We start from the raw sequence: 17,703 nt of genomic DNA on the forward strand, positions 1-17,703 counted from the left end.
ACAAGTCCAAGAGGAGGTTCACTAGCTAGGTGGTGGTCAAGAAAAAGTGCATGAAGAAGGTCAAGGCCCAAGAGCATGCCTTCCTTGCTTTCTTCGAGAACCTCAACGTCAACTTCGATGACACTAAACCTTCTTTCTCTTTGAGCATGTTTTTGTGCTTGTGTACCAATAGAACTTGATTTCGTCCCGACAAAAATAACAGCCACACAAAAAACCCACAAAACAGTTAGAGCCCGAACATATACGTGGTGAGAATCCAACTTGGCTCTCACCACATTGACACACATGCTCCTTGCATATGGTGGCGCATATGACCTAACCATGGGCTGTAGCGATCGCAAAATGGTGGCCTAGATAACTTGTTGGTATCAAGCCCTGATTAAAAACGAAATTCCAAATTTAAACAAACGACTTTGGAAGATCAAACTGCCTTTAAAAATTAAGGTCTTCCTATGATATCTGAGGAGGGGAGTTATCCTAACCTAAGATAACCTAGCCAAATGAAATTGGAAAGGCAGTTTGACATGTTGCTTTTGTCATGAGTCAGAAAAAATTAGGCAATTATTCTTTAACTGTCGTTTTGCTTGTATGGTTTGGAGCTTAATTCACTTAGATTTTTGGGATTTCTAAGTCCTCTAGTGTTTCTAATATGTTTGGGAGCTGGCTTGGGGGTTTTGGAAAAGATGTTAGAGGTTTATCCTTGTTAGGGGCCGCAACTGTTTGTTGGACGATTTGGCTAAGTAGAAATGGTATAATTTTTGAAAAGAAAATCAATTATTCTCCTTTGCAGGTTATTCATACTCCCATTGGCTTCGCATGTGGGTTGTGCTGTAGAAGCCGGATTCTCGCCTTTTATGATGGAGGCTACGCAACGTTTGATGCAAGTGGCCAGGTCTTTTTTTCTAGGAACATGGGTGGCGGACTGGCGGTCTAGTCTTCGGATTGATAGTCACTATAGTGTGCGTAAGTGTGTGTGGTCGTTCTTCTAAGAGCTGTGTGCTTTCATTAGCAAAGGCTTGGAGAAGTTTCAAGGACTTGTATCCACTTGATGTAATGTTCTAGGAATTAATAAAGTCTTCCTTATAAAAAAAGGACCTCAATGTCAACTTCGATGACACTAAACCTTCTTCCTCTTTGAGCATGTTTTTGTGCTTGTGTACCAATAGAACTTGATTTCGTCACAACAAAAATAACAGCCACACAAAAAACCCACAAAACAGTTAGAGCCCGAACATATACGTGGTGAGAATCCAACTTGGCTCTCACCACATTGACACACATGCTCCTTGCATATTGTGGCGCATATGACCTAACCATGGGCTGTAGTGATCGCAAAATGGTGGCCTAGATAACTTGTACTAGGTATGAAGCCCTGATTAAAAACGGAATTCCAAATTTAAACAAACGACTTTGGAAGATCAAAGCGCCTTTAAAAATTAAGGTCTTCTTGTGATATCTGAGGAGGGGAGTTATCCTAACCTAAGATAACCTAGCCAAACAAAATTGGAAAGGCAGTTTGACATGTTGCTTTTGTCATGAGTTAGAAACAATTAGGCACTTGTTATTTAACTGTCGTTTTGCTCACATGGTTTGGAGTTTAATTCACTTAGCTTTTGGAATTTATAAGCCCTCTAGTGTTTCTAATATGTTTGTGAGCTGGCTTGGGGTTTTTGGAAAAGATATTAGAGATTTATCCTTGATAGGGGCCGCAACTGTTTGTTGGACGATTTGGCTAAGTATAAATGGTATAATTTTTGAAAAGAAAATCAATTATTCTCCTTTGCAGGTTATTCATGCTATCTCCCATTGGCTTCGTACGTGGCTGTGCTGTAGAAGCCGGATTCTCGCCTTTTTATGGTGGAGGCTACGCAACGTTTGATGCAAGTAGACAAGGTCTTTTTTCCTAGGAACATGAGTGGCAGAACGACGGTCTAGTCTTCGGATTGATAGTCACTAGAGTGTGCGTAGTATGTGTGGTCGTTCTTTTAATAGCTTAGAACTGTGTGCTTTTGAAAGGGAATTAGGCTTACACCTAGTCCCTAATTAATTTTGGTGGTTGAATTGCCCAACACAAATTTATTGGACTAACTAGTTTGCCCAAGTGTATAGATTATACAGGTGTAAAAGGTTCACACTCAGCCAATAAAAAGATCAAGTTTTGGATTCAACAAAGGAGCAAAGGGCCAACCGAAGGCACCTCTGGTCTGGCGCACCGGACTGTCCGGTGTGCCACCGGACAGTGTCCGGTGCACCACCGGACATGTCCGGTGCACCAGAGGACTCCAACTCAAACTCGCCACCTTCGGGAATTTCCAGAGGCACTCGCGCTATAATTCACCGGACTGTCTGGTGTACACCGGACAGTGTCCGGTGCGCCAAGGAAGAGCGGCCTCAGGAACTCGCCAGCTTCGGGAAACTCCAACGGCTAGTCCGCTATAATTCACCGGACTGTCCGGTGTGCACCGGACTGTCCGGTGCGACTCCGGAGCAACGGCTATCTCCGCGCCAACGGCTACCTGCAGCGCAATAAATGCGCGCAGCGCGCGCAGAAGTCAGGCGCGCCCATACTGGCACACCGGACAAGGAACAGTGCATGTCCGGTGTGCACCGGACACCCAGGCGGGCCCACAAGTCAGAAGCTCCAACGGTCAGAATCCAACGGCAGTGATGACGTGGCGGGGGCACCGGACATGTCCGGTGTGCACCGGACTGTCCGGTGCGCCATCGAACAGACAGCCTCCCAACGGCCACATTTGGTGGTTGGGGCTATAAATACCCCAACCACCCCACCATTCATTGCATCCAAGTTTTCCACTTCCCAACTACTACAAGAGCTCTAGCACTCAATTCTAGACACACCAAAGAGATCAAATCCTCTCCAAATTCCACACAACGCCATAGTGACTAGAGAGAGTAATTTGCTTGTATTCTTTCGAGCTCTTGCGCTTGGATTGCTTTCTTCCTTCTTTATTCTTTCATTGCGATCAAACTCACTTGTAATTGAGGCAAGAGACACCAAACTTGTGGTGGTCCTTGTGGGAACTTTGTGTTCCAAGTGATTGAGAAGAGAAAGCTCACTCGGTCCGTGGGATCGTTTGAGAGAGGGAAGGGTTGAAAGAGACCCGACCTTTGTGGCCTCCTCAACGGGGAGTAGGTTTGCAAGAACCGAACCTCGGTAAAACAAATCCGCGTGTCACACTCTTCATTTGCTTGCGATTTGTTTTGCGCCCTCTCTCGCGGACTCGTTTATATTTCTAACGCTAACCCGGCTTGTAGTTGTGTTTATATTTGTAAATTTCAGTTTCGCCCTATTCACCCCCCCCCCTCTAGGCGACTTTCAATTGGTATCAAAGCCCGGTGCTTCATTAGAGCCTAACCGCTCGAAGTGATGTCGGGAGATCACGCCAAGAAGGAGATGGAGACCGGCGAAAAGCCCACTACAAGCCACGGGAGCACTTCATCGGAAGAGTCCCGCACCAAGAGGAGGGAGAAGAAGAAGAGCTCCTCCAACAAAGGGAAGGAGAAGAAATCTTCTTCTCACCACAAAGAGAAGAAGGAAAAATCTTCTTCCCACAAGCCGCATCGAAGCGGAGACAAGCAAAAGAGGATGAGGGAAGTAGTCTACTACGAGACCGACACTTCATCAACATCGACCTCCGACTCCGATGCGCCCTCCGTAACTTCTAAACGCCAAGAGCGTAAGAAGTTTAGTAAGATCCCCCTACACTATCCTCGCATTTCTAAACATACACCTTTACTTTCCGTCCCATTAGGCAAACCACCAACTTTTGATGGTGAAGATTATGCTAGGTGGAGTGATTTAATGCGATTTCATCTAACCTCACTCCACAAAAGTATATGGGATGTTGTTGAGTTTGGTGCACAGGTACCATCTGTAGGGGATAAGGATTATGATGAGGATGAGGTGGTCCAAATCGAGCACTTCAACTCACAAGCAACAACGATACTCCTCGCCTCTTTAAGTAGAGAGGAGTATAACAAAGTTCAAGGGTTGAAGAGCGCCAAGGAAGTTTGGGATGTGCTCAAAACCGCGCACGAGGGAGATGAGCTTACAAAGATCACCAAGCGGGAAACGATCGAGGGGGAGCTCGGTCGGTTCCGGCTTCGCAAAGGGGAAGAGCCACAACATATGTACAACCGGCTCAAGACCTTGGTGAACCAAGTGCGTAACCTCGGGAGCATAAAGTGGGACGACCACGAGGTGGTTAAGGTTATTCTAAGATCTCTTATTTTCCTTAACCCTACTCAAGTTCAATTAATTCGTGGTAATCCTAGATATACTAAAATGACCCCCGAGGAAGTAATCGGGCATTTTGTAAGTTTTGAGTGCATGATCGAAGGCTCGAGGAAGATCAACGAGCTTGATGATCCATCTACATCCGAAGCTCAACCCGTCGCATTCAAGGCGACGGAAGAAAAGAAGGAGGAGTCTACCCCAAGTCGACAACCAATAGACGCCTCCAAACTTGACAATGAGGAAATGGCGCTCGTCATTAAGAGCTTCCGCCAAATCCTCAAGCAAAGGAGAGGGAAAGACTACAAGTCCCGCTCCAAGAAGGTTTGCTACAAGTGTGGTAAGCCCGGTCATTTTATTGCTAAATGTCCTATATCTAGTGACTGTGACCGAGGCGACGACAAGAAGGGGAGAAGAAAGGAGAAGAAGAGGTACTACAAGAAGAAGGGCGGCGATGCCCATATTTGTCGCGAATGGGACTCCGACGAAAGCTCTAGCGACTCCTCCGACGACGAGGACGCCGCCAACATCGCCGTCACCAAAGGGCTTCTCTTCCCCAACGTCGGCCACAAGTGCCTCATGGCAAAGGACGGCAAAAGGAAGAAGGTAAAATCAAGATCCTCCACTAAATATGAAACCTCTAGTGATGAAAATGCTAGTGATGAGGAGGATAACTTGCGTACCCTTTTTGCCAATCTTAACATGGAACAAAAAAAAATTAAATGAATTAATTAGTGCTATTCATGAAAAGGATGACCTTTTGGATTCCCAAGAGGACTGTCTAATTAAAGAAAACAAAAAACATGTTAAGGTTAAAAATGCTTACGCTCTAGAAGTAGAAAAATGTCAAAAACTATCTAGTGAGCTAAGCACCTGCCATGAGATGATTGACAACCTTAGACATGAAAATGCTAGTTTAAATGCTAAGGTTGATTCACATGTTTGTAATGTTTCAATTCCCAATCCTAGAGATAATAATGATGATTTGCTTGCTAGGATTGAAGAATTGAACATTTCTCTTACTAACCTTAGAGTAAAAAATGAAAATTTAATTGCTAAGGCTAAAGAACTAGATGTTTGCAATGCTACCATTTCCAATCTTAGAGATAAAAATGATATTCTTCATGCTAAGATTGTCGAACTTAATTCTTGCAAACCCTCTACATCTATTGTTGAGCATGTATCTATTTGTGCTAGATGTAGAGATGTTGATGTTAATGCTATTCATGATCATATGGCTTTAATTAAACAACAAAATGATCATATAGCAAAACTAGATGCTAAAATTGCCGAGCACAACTTAGAAAATGAGAAATTTAAATTTGCTCGTAGCATGCTCTATAGTGGGAGACGCCCGGGCATCAAGGATGGCATTGGATTCCAAAGGGGAGACAATGTCAAACTTAATGCCCCTCCTAAAAGATTGTCTATTTTTGTAAAGGCAAGGCTCCCATGCCTCAGGATAACGAGGGTTACATTTTATACCCTGCCGGTTATCCTGAGAGCAAAATTAGGAGAATTCATTCTAGGAAGTCTCACTCTGGCCTTAATCATGCATTTATGTATAAGGGTGAGACATCTAGCTCTAGGCAACCAACCCATGCTAAGTTGCCTAGAAAGAAAACTCCTAGTGCATCAAATGATCATAACATTTCATTTAAAACTTTTGATGCATCTTATGTTTTGACTAACAAATCTGGCAAGGTAGTTGCCAAATATGTTGGGGGCAAGCACAAGGGCTCCAAGACTTGTGTTTGGGTACCCAAAGTTCTTGTGTCTAATGCCAAAGGACCCAAAACCATTTGGGTACCTAAAGTCAAGAACTAAACTTGTTTTGTAGGTTTATGCATTCGGGGGCTCAAGTTGGATACTCGACAGCGGGTGCACAAACCACATGACTGGGGAGAAAAGGATGTTCTCCTCATATGAGAAAAACCAAGATCCCCAAAGAGCTATTACATTCGGGGATGGAAATCAAGGTTTGGTCAAAGGTTTGGGTAAAATTGCTATATCTCCTGACCATTCTATTTCCAATGTTTTTCTTGTAGATTCTTTAGATTACAATTTGCTTTCTGTATCTCAATTATGCAAAATGGGTTACAACTGTCTTTTCACTGATGTTGGTGTCACTGTCTTTAGAAGAAGTGATGATTCAATAGCATTTAAGGGAGTGTTAGAGGGTCAGCTATACTTGGTAGATTTTAATAGAGCTGAACTCGACACTTGCTTAATTGCTAAGACTAACATGGGTTGGCTCTGGCACCGCCGACTGGCACATGTTGGGATGAAGAATCTTCACAAGCTTCTAAAGGGAGAACACATTTTAGGACTAACAAATGTTCATTTTGAGAAGGACAGGATTTGTAGCGCATGCTAAGCAGGGAAGCAAGTTGGCTCTCATCATCCGCATAAGAACATAATGACGACCGACAGGCCACTGGAGCTCCTGCACATGGATCTATTCGGCCCAATCGCTTACATAAGCATCGGCGGGAGTAAGTACTGTCTAGTTATTGTGGATGATTATTCTCGCTTCACTTGGGTATTCTTTTTACAGGAAAAATCTCAAACCCAAGAGACCCTAAAGGGATTCTTGAGACGAGCTCAAAATGAGTTCGGATTAAGGATCAAGAAAATTAGAAGCGACAACGGAACGGAGTTCAAGAACTCTCAAATCGAAGGCTTCCTTGAGGAGGAGGGCATCAAGCATGAGTTCTCTTCTCCCTACACGCCACAACAAAATGGTGTAGTGGAGAGGAAGAATCGAACTCTGTTGGACATGGCAAGAACCATGCTTGATGAGTACAAGACTTCGGATCGGTTTTGGGCCGAGGCGGTCAACACCGCCTGCTACGCCATCAACCGGTTATATCTTCACCGAATCCTCAAGAAGACATCGTATGAACTCCTAACCGGTAAAAAACCCAACATTTCATATTTTAGAGTTTTTTGTAGCAAATGCTTTATTCTTGTTAAAAGAGGTAGAAAATCTAAATTTGCTCCTAAGACTGTAGAAGGCTTTTTACTTGGTTATGACTCAAACACAAGGGCATATAGGGTCTTTAACAAGTCCACTGGACTAGTTGAAGTCTCATGTGACGTTGTGTTTGATGAGACTAACGGCTCTCAAGTAGAGCAAGTTGATCTTGATGAGATAGGTGAAGAAGAGGCTCCATGCATCGCGCTAAGGAACATGTCCATTGGGGATGTGTGTCCTAAAGAATCCGAAGAGCCTCCAAATGCACAAGATCAACCATCCTCCTCCACGCAAGCATCTCCACCAACTCAAAATGAGGATGAAGCTCAAGTTGATGAAGAAGAAGATCAATCAAATGAGCCACCTCAAGATGACGGCATGGATCAAGGGGGAGATGCAAATGATCAAGACAAGGAGGATGAAGAACCAAGGCCGCCACACCCAAGAGTCCACCAAGCAATCCAACGAGATCACCCCGTCGACACCATCCTCGGCGACATTCATAAGGGGGTAACTACTCGATCTCGTGTTGCACATTTTTGTGAACATTACTCGTTTGTTTCCTCTATTGAGCCACACAGGGTAGAGGAAGCACTCCAAGATTTGGATTGGGTGGTGGCAATGCAAGAGGAGCTCAACAACTTCACTAGGAATGAGGTATGGCATTTAGTTCCACGTCCTAACCAAAATGTTGTAGGAACCAAATGGGTCTTCCGCAACAAGCAAGACGAGCATGGTGTGGTGACAAGGAACAAAGCTCGACTTGTGGCCAAGGGATACTCCCAAGTCGAAGGTTTGGATTTTGGTGAAACCTATGCACCCGTAGCTAGGCTTGAGTCAATTCGTATATTATTGGCCTATGCTACTTACCATGGCTTTAAGCTTTATCAAATGGACGTGAAAAGTGCCTTCCTCAATGGACCAATCAAGGAAGAGGTCTATGTTGAGCAACCTCCCGGCTTTGAAGACAGTGAGTATCCTAACCATGTCTATAAGCTCTCTAAGGCGCTTTATGGGCTCAAGCAAGCCCCAAGAGCATGGTATGAATGCCTTAGAAATTTTCTTATCACTAATGGCTTCAAAGTCGGAAAAGCCGATCCTACACTCTTTACTAAAACTCTTGAAAATGACTTATTTGTATGCCAAATTTATGTTGATGATATTATATTTGGGTCTACTAACGAGTCTACATGTGAAGAGTTTAGTAGGATCATGACACAAAAGTTCGAGATGTCTATGATGGGGGAGTTGAAGTATTTCTTAGGGATCACCAACAAAAGGGAGATATCGAGATTTCATACATTAATACTAAAGATCAATTAGCCGATATCTTTACCAAGCCTCTTGATGAACAATCTTTTAACAAACTTAGGCATGAGCTCAATATTCTTGATTCTAGGAACTTCTTTTGTTAAATTGCACACATTGCTCTTCTATATACCTTTGATCATGTCTCTTTCATATCCTATGACTAATGTGTTTTTCAAGTCTATTTCAAACCAAGTCATAGGTGTATTGAAAGGGAATTGGAGTCTTCGGCAAAGACAAAGGCTTCCACTCCGTAACTCATCCTTCGCCGTCGCTCCAAGCAACTCTCCGTTCTTGGGGAGAAAGCATGAGCCCCAAAGCAAAAGGACTCCATCTTTGGTATAATCTTCACTCATTTGTTTTGACCAAAGAGGGAGAATGTAACTTTTAGGGCTCTAATGATTCCGTTTTTGGCGATTCATGCCAAAGGGGGAGAGAGTAAGAGCCCAAAGCAAAAGGACCGCACCACCACCAATTTCAAAAACTTAAGTGTTGAATATTTTCAATTGGTATCCTATTGTGTTCAAAAGGGGGAGAAAGTAGTATTTCAAAATGATATATCAAAACCCTCTTGAACACTAAGAGGAGGATCTCATTTAGGGGGAGTTTTGTTTAGTCAAAGGAAAAGCATTTGAAACAGGGGGAGAAAATTTCAAATCTTGAAAATGCTTTGCAAAATCTTATTCATTTACCTTTGACTATTTGCAAAAGACTTTGAAAAGGATTTACAAAATAGTTTGCAAAAACAAAACTCGTGGTGCAAACGTGGTCCAAAATGTTATATAAGAAAGAAACAATCCATGCATATCTTGTAAGTATTTATATTGGCTCAATTCCAAGCAACCTTTACACTTACATTATGCAAACTAGTTCAATTATGCACTTCTATATTTGCTTTAGTTTGTGTTGGCATCAATCACCAAAAAGGGGGAGATTGAAAGGGAATTAGGCTTACACCTAGTCCCTAATTAATTTTGGTGGTTGAATTGCCCAACACAAATTTATTGGACTAACTAGTTTGCCCAAGTGTATAGATTATACAGGTGTAAAAGGTTCACACTCAGCCAATAAAAAGATCAAGTTTTGGATTCAACAAAGGAGCAAAGGGCCAACCGAAGGCACCTCTGGTCTGGCGCACCGGACTGTCCGGTGTGCCACCGGACAGTGTCCGGTGCACCACCGGACATGTCCGGTGCTCCAGAGGACTCCAACTCAAACTCGCCACCTTCGGGAATTTCCAGAGGCACTCGCGCTATAATTCACCGGACTGTCCGGTGTACACCGGACAGTGTCCGGTGCGCCAAGGAAGAGCGGCCTCAGGAACTCGCCAGCTTCGGGAAACTCCAACGGCTAGTCCGCTATAATTCACCGGACTGTCCGGTGTGCACCGGACTGTCCGGTGCGACTCCGGAGCAACGGCTATCTCCGCGCCAACGGCTACCTGCAGCGCAATAAATGCGCGCGCAGCGCGCGCAAAAGTCAGGCGCGCCCATACTGGCACACCGGACAAGGAACAGTGCATGTCCGGTGTGCACCGGACACCCAGGCGGGCCCACAAGTCAGAAGCTCCAACGGTCAGAATCCAACGGCAGTGATGACGTGGCGGGGGCACCGGACATGTCCGGTGTGCACCGGACTGTCCGGTGCGCCATCGAACAGACAGCCTCCCAACGGCCACATTTGGTGGTTGGGGCTATAAATACCCCAACCACCCCACCATTCATTGCATCCAAGTTTTCCACTTCCCAACTACTACAAGAGCTCTAGCACTCAATTCTAGACACACCAAAGAGATCAAATCTTCTCCAAATTCCACACAACGCCATAGTGACTAGAGAGAGTGATTTGCTTGTATTCTTTCGAGCTCTTGCGCTTGGATTGCTTTCTTCCTTCTTTATTCTTTCATTGCGATCAAACTCACTTGTAATTGAGGCAAGAGACACCAAACTTGTGGTGGTCCTTGTGGGAACTTTGTGTTCCAAGTGATTGAGAAGAGAAAGCTCACTCGGTCCGTGGGATCGTTTGAGAGAGGGAAGGGTTGAAAGAGACCCGGCCTTTGTGGCCTCCTCAACGGGGAGTAGGTTTGCAAGAACCGAACCTCGGTAAAACAAATCCGCGTGTCACACTCTTCATTTGCTTGTGATTTGTTTTGCGCCCTCTCTCGCGGACTCGTTTATATTTCTAACGCTAACCCGGCTTGTAGTTGTGTTTATATTTGTAAATTTCAGTTTCGTCCTATTCACCCCCCCTCTAGGCGACTTTCAGCTTTCATTAGCAAAGGCTAGAAGAAGTTTCAAAGACTTGTATCCACTCGATGTAATGTTCTTGAAATTAATAAAGTCTTCCTTATCAAAAAAAAAGTACCTCAATGTCAACTTCGATGACACTAAACCTTCTTCCTCTTTGAGCATGTTTTTGTGCTTGTGTACCAATAGAACTTGATTTCGTTACGACAAAAACAACAGCCACACAAAAAAAACCCACAAAACAGTTAGAGCCCGATCATATAAAAGAATGTGCATACACGTGGTGAGAATCCAACTTGGCTCTCACCACACGGACACTGACATGCTCCTTGCATATGGTGGCGCATATGACCTAACCATGGGCTGTAGTGATCGCAAATTGGTGGCCTAGATAACTTGTTGGTATCTTGTGTGTGCATTGGTGAATCAAGGATTTATTTTACAATGATCCCAGACTCCCAGTCGAAACAAAGACACTGCCACATCTTTGTATCAGTTATCACCATCTGATTGATTTCCCCCACGCTTCTTTTTGACTTGCTATTACAGTGGACAACCGCTTTCAGACTGCGCCTATCTTTACCAAAAGCAAGAGCACCATGGCAGGCATGCACGTTCCCATTTGGATTTGAGCCCATTCACTTGCCAGTGTGTGCGCTCTTTACGCATGTGCCGTCGTAGCAATCTCTGTGCAAAGCCGTATGCAGATAAAGATTACGACTGAATCGCCATTTCTGTCAAGTTGGAAGCCTCTCTCTCTCTCTCTCTCTCTCTCTCTCTCTCTCTCTCTCTCTCTCTCTCTCTCTCTCTCTCTCTCTCTCTCTCTCTCTCTCTCTCTCTCTTCTTCTTCTTCTTCTTCTTCTTCTTCTTCTTCTTCTCCTTCTTCTTCTTCTTCTTCTTTTTTCTTTTCTTTTAGTTAAGAGCTAAGCACGTCAATGTCCAGCTCGAATTAATGGTGAAGACCCTAGATCGACCATTTGTATGATGTGCTCCTTTCTTTAATTACTCGGCAGCAGGTTTGCATAAGGCTGGCTGAAGATATATAAAGAAGCAGATGACTGAAGGAGCAGAGACCTTGAAGAAGCATATAGTGGCGTTATCGTTATTGTTGTTGTTATTATTATTATTATTATTGCCGAATCGTTCGAACTATAGACGTACCTAATTTCGTTAGTATCAATATTTGAAATTCGGTTTCGACGATGTGGGAAAAATATGGTGCGGTTATAGTTTGGAAGTTGCTTGTGTGTTTGAATCTCTATACAGATGACTCACAATATGTAAAGTGGCAACGTTTGCAAGAGAGCTTTTTTCTTCCTTGGATGACCTTAAGGATCCACGAAACGTAGCGCGTAGAGAAACAAGGAAGAAGAGGCCATGCATGGACGATGCAGTTTATCCCGGAATGTGGAAACGAATCCTAGTGCGTGTGATTGTGATCCAAATCCAATACAAGCCCCGCCCCCCCCCCCCCCCCCCCCCCCCCCCCCCAAAAAAAAAAAAAAGAAGAAGAGAGACATGGCAAAGGCAAAGCGAAAGCACGACGTCAAAGACTCAAAGCCGCCCTTGTCTGCATCCTCACACGTCAGCCCTTTTGCTTTTCCATGCAACGCGATGCACGGGCGGTCTGTCTGTCAGAGACGCAAATGAAAATGCGTACATGCCATGACTCGTCACGGCCGCTTTGGCTGCCCGTCTAATTCTATTCTATCTAAACGCTGTCGCTGTTGCCACATGCGTCCGATCGATTACAAGATGTGGATATCTTGTTTATTTATTGATTACTACTTAATAAAGATATATATGCATGTATGTGCCTTTTTACAGTAACATCATCTCTGATCTACTAGACGAGAGGCTAAGTGCCATGCACATTCTCATGTCTATATATGCAAATGCAACTTTGCCTTTGGTTCTCTTCTCCCACTACACATATCTTGGACAAAAGAACATGCGAAGAAAGAAAGTAGAAAAGAAAAGAAAAAGAAAACAAAAGAGCTACGTACTAGAAGATCAGTATCACACAAGACTGTTGTCCAGCACCAGCAGCAGCAGCAACAGGAGCCAGCAGGTCCCTGTCAGTGTGCAGGGTAGAAGAGAGGGGCAGGGTCCCTCTGCATCTTGCCCTCCGGATCGACCCGGACCCTGTTCATCTTCTCCTCGCACCAGTGCAGCTGCCGGTCGGTGACCTCCGGCGCGCGCAGCACCCGCGCCACCACCTTGAGGTCGATGAGGCCCAGCAGGACGGACAGCTCCTCCTCCTCCCTCAGCCTCGTCCTCCTCAGGCACCGCCGCGGCCGCGTCAGGTCCTTGAGCCGCCTCTTCTTCTGAACAGTCGCCGGCCGGCCACCACATCCCATCCATCATACACGGAACGCATAGTTTCTTTTTTAATTAGAATACTTAAACTGATTTAATTTACCACACAACGCAACGCAACGCAATGCGTGGTCGAGTCGACTCACTTTCTTGTTGGCCTTCTTGAGCGTGACGACCAGCGTCTGGTCCACGGCGGCGCTCGCCCTCCTCTTCTTCACCATCTCCCTGAACATCTCGTACCGGCTCCTCTTGTCGGCGCGGAGGAACGCCATGAACGTCCTGATGGACTCCTCCAGTATGAGCAGGAACTGGACCGCCGATATCAGATCGTCCTTCTCGTCATCCTCGTCTGCATCCACACACACGGGGAACACGGATCGGCCGTCCACGGTGAATAAGAAGCGTATAGCAGATGACGAGCAGACGACGAGCTAGCAGTAGCATAGCAGAGCACTCAGACTCCAATGTCCAAACAGTTCTCACCTCTGAACTCCGGCACGAGGAGCAGCTTGGGCGTGGAGTTCTTCATCCGCGCGTACACCTCCGGCCGCCGGCCGCACTCGTACGGCTCGCTCTCGACGAAGCGGTGCAGCAGCACCTGGAACTGCTGGAACTCCTGCGCCACGCGCGCCGGGCAGCACCGCGCCGCCAGGTTGCCGTCGCCGCCGTTGCGCCGCCGGAAGCTGGTGTAGCTCCAGTTCAGGGCCTCCCACGTCAGGCACACCTGCGCCACGTACGCGCGCTCCAGCTCCGGGTACGGGTCCCGCAGCCCGATAGCGGCGCTCGGCGTCGGCGGCTTGGGCGTCGTCAGCCTGTGCACGATCCGCTCCGACATCGACCGCGGCTGGTACTTGATGGACCGGAACGACTCTGCACGCAGGAACAGAAATTAAATCAGTTTTTTGCTAACTTTTGTTTCTATAGATTGGATGGAGGAGGGGAAAAAAAAAGGGGGAACTGTTTGCCTACGTGCCTGTTTCGGTGAGCTTCTGGGCGCCGACGCGGTGGAAGTAGACCATGTCCTCGTCGTACTTGCGGAACAGCGTGTACGACTCCCAGCGCGCCGAGCTCCGGCGCGACGAGGACGAGAAGGGGTACTCCGTCTCCGAGTCCTTGGTCAGCGTCGAGCTCTGCCACTCCACCGAGCTCTTGGACGTGGACTCGCTCGTCAGCGTCGACGACGCGCCGAAGCGGCTGCTGTCCCCGCCGTTCCTGTCCTTGCCGCTCTCGTCCTGCAGCCGCCCGTGCGCTCCTCCTCCGGCCACCACGCCTTCCAGCAGGAGCTTCCTGGTGTCGGCGAGCGCGCGGCTGTTGACGAACAGCCTGACGTCATGGCAGCCTTGAGGAAACCTCCCCCCCTGCGGCGGGGGCGCAGCCTCCTCTTCGTGCTCGGCACGGTCGGCGTCGGCGTCGCGACGGCCGTCTTCTCCTCCGTCGCTTTCCTGCTGCTTGTTCCCTGAAACCAGGTGACGATGAGTCGATCACGACATGCAATGCGTCAGATCAGTATGAAACGGATGACGATCAGAATAATAAGAAGCGGGGAGAGTATCCAGCTAGGAGATTTGCCTAATTCGATGGAGACATGCTCCGGTGGTACGGCGACGACGACCGGAGCAGCAGGGGCACTCCGCTGTTCCGGTTCCAGGACGACCGTCGTCGTCGGGGCATGCTGGACGGCGACGATGCCCTTGGCCTCTTCCTCTTCCTGCGCTCGCTGCATACGCTCCGCATCGATGCTGCTGGGGCTGGGGCTCTCGGTGCGCGGCGAGATGCGGGCAGATTCCTCCGCGGGAAAGGTGCTCGTGCTCTCCACCTGCTGCAAGCAACGTGTAGAAGCGGCAGCGTACAGGTGGTGATCCTTTCCTTCGTCGCCAAGCATCAGCAGGGCAGCGCTGTCCTCGAACACGGCCTCGTCGAACCAGAACAGCGCGTCCGGTTGCTGCCCTTCGACGGTATCCGCGGCGGCGTACTCTTCGTCATCGGTGGCCGTGGCTTCCGCGCGGCGGCGGCGGTGGTCGCAGCGGCGGCCATCATACCAACCACTACTGTGCACGCGGACGCGGCCATACACACAGAAACAAGGCAAAGTGTGAGCGTGGCGACTGGCGACCACACGTACGTACGGTACGCATGCATGTCGAAGATCTGTGAAGAGTGGCACGCGGTAGTGCGTGCATGCAGATGCAGGTGCTGCAGCCAGAGGCCAGAGCCAGTTTACCTTGCCCGGTCCTCGGCGGCGGCCCTGCGGTGGTGCAGGCGGGCGAAGAGCTTGGCGAGGAGGACGAGCAGGAGGTAGCCGACGAGCAGGAGGAGGTTGAGCGACGCGAGGGCGCGGAAGAGGAGCGGCGGCGGCGCCGGCGGCATCACTGCGTCATCTGCAGACTCCACGCCGGCCGGGGCGGTAGCGGCACCGAGCCGCTGCAGGTGCAGGGCGCCGGCGCCGACGCCGAAGCCATGAGGAGAAGCCTGCGCGCCAAGCACTTGCTGCAGCACCGCCACGCGGGAACACCAGCTGCTGCCGCTCGCATTGCGCATGCGCATCTACCGAGCACCGAGACCGAGAGAGTGTGGTTCTTCTCGACTCTCGAGGAGAGGCGCCCTGTCAGAGAGGAAGCTCCCTGGTTCTTGTGGCTGGACGAAGAGACGGACCGGTCGATCGAACCGCCGATGATGGTGCACCCCCAGACAGACACGGCGACCAGACCAGCCGCGCCGCCTGCTTTGTTCGTTCGAGAGAAAGTGGCTAGCAAATGGTTTGCGGAGGGAGACACACACAAAGCTTATAAGGGCTTCCGTAAACTAAAGCCTGAGGATGGCGTGGCGCATGCATGGGGCCCAACAACGTGATATAAAGGCGAGAAAATGACGTGAGGAAAGCTAGCCCGGAAGCAAGCGATCTTCTTAGTACAAATCGAGATCGGTGAACTATATTTTTTTTGGGTTTGGGGGGAGGGGGGGTCAGAAACGGCCGGTAAACTGTTTTGGTGAGAGCCCAGCAGACAGGCCCTGCATGAAGTGACTTGCGTTATGAGGTAAGCCCATATGCGATATGCCGATATGCGTTTCATCAGGTGGGGTTTTGGTATAATGTGATCATGATCGATATCTGTGCGCGCACTTTGTTGATTATTACCAGCATCATCTTCTTCTTCTTTCCTATATGTACGTACGTGTATAACCTGTTCTTGATGCCAAGCAAATACGAATCAACATCAAGGTGATTATTTGCACCATTACTAAAAAATTTATTTTAGCAGACAAGAAAACCTAGCTTCTGATCGATCAATAAAAACGGACACATTTAGAGACCATCTTCGTAAATGGTGAGATAGCCTCCAAGCAAATATCCGCTTTTGAGGAACATTATTTACGCATACAGAGACGTTCTAAAACGGCAACGGCCTAACAAAGACGACCACCCTTAATTAGAACGTCCGTCTCTATAAATCGATTTTCAGAGGTGAGCATTCTTAAAATGTTCAACTTTGAAAAGAGTTATTAACCAAGGCGGGTATTCTAATCATATGCATATATCTAAAAAAAATAACTAAAAGAGGCAGACATCACAATATATATGTCTTTCTTTTGAAATAGATGTATCAGAAAAAATTTATAATTTTCTCATATGAAATCAAATAAAAAATTGTATCAAAATTATATCTTCCGATGATATCTAAAACTTTATAGTTGCTAGGTTTTTTTTATTTAAACTACTTAGAGTCTCAGAATATCATTTTAGTTCCACGGGTTATAAAATTTTAAAAATCCAAACAACATCACATGTTAGCATGATCTATATCAGGTTATAGTTCTCAATACAATGTACAACTTTGTAGTATAAAAGTTCTTTTTACTTGAAGTTATTTAGAGTTGTAATATATGTTCTAAACTTATAAATTTTTAATTCACGATTTAGAATTTGTAGATGACTTTGAATGCTCACATAGTGAATACCAGAGTTAGTTGTAGTGGCTCACCTCGATAAGTTTTTGAATTAAAGGCCTTTAGTGTCTCAAATATTTTTCAAAGTCACATATTTAGATATTTTTCAAATTTATTCATGTAGATACACATTCTATACCAATGCTTGACAAAACTTAAAACTTTATTGTTAATTTTTCAAGCATTTGAGTTCCTATAGTATCCAAAATATCCAATATAAGATTACAAAATATTTATAAAAAATAGAATCAAATATATGCTCACAGTTGAGTGTATGGTGTAGTGGTAAGGAGTTGTTATTGCTAAGTAATAGGTTAGTTGTCTTCCAGAGACCATCATGCCAACCACCTCTACAAAAGATGATGAATAGTAACCATTGGTTAGATATAGATGACTTGCTTGTTTCTATAAATAAAAGATCATCTCTAAAAATCATTTTTGTACTAATAAAGATAAAGTAACACCTAACAAGTTTAAGGCGATGACATGGCACAAGGCAAGGTCCTCTTAGGGTTGTACTAATGATATATATAAATGTATAGGGGAATGATTTATATGGTGGGTAATAACACTGTCGATACTGGGGTCACATCTCAAAGTCTATACATGGAAGTTAACAATACTGCTGTTGGGGGCCTTCGTCCTCCGAAGGT

At 46.4% G+C, this 17,703-nt stretch overlaps 1 protein-coding gene across 2 annotated transcripts; it reads right to left on the reverse strand.

Moving 5' to 3' along the window:
• Nucleotides 1-12,544: 12,544 nt before the first annotated feature.
• Nucleotides 12,545-15,988, reverse strand: LOC103634786 (uncharacterized). 2 transcript variants are annotated; one of them, XM_008657379.4, is made up of 6 exons: nt 15,327-15,988; nt 14,675-15,153; nt 14,079-14,561; nt 13,589-13,975; nt 13,252-13,454; nt 12,545-13,171 (listed from the first exon to the last, which is right to left on the reverse strand). In XM_008657379.4, the coding sequence occupies exons 1-6, from the start codon at nt 15,647-15,649 to the stop codon at nt 12,806-12,808; spliced, it is 2,241 nt and encodes a 746-aa protein (XP_008655601.1). In that variant the 5' UTR covers nt 15,650-15,988; the 3' UTR covers nt 12,545-12,805. The 2 variants fall into 2 exon arrangements, with proteins under 2 accessions (XP_008655601.1, XP_008655602.1); XM_008657380.4 differs by having other exon boundaries at nt 12,545-13,113; nt 15,327-15,978.
• Nucleotides 15,989-17,703: the final 1,715 nt, after the last annotated feature.

This window comes from Zea mays, chromosome 8 (genome assembly GCF_902167145.1).
Source record: "Zea mays cultivar B73 chromosome 8, Zm-B73-REFERENCE-NAM-5.0, whole genome shotgun sequence".
In the NCBI taxonomy this organism is placed as follows: domain Eukaryota; kingdom Viridiplantae; phylum Streptophyta; class Magnoliopsida; order Poales; family Poaceae; genus Zea; species Zea mays.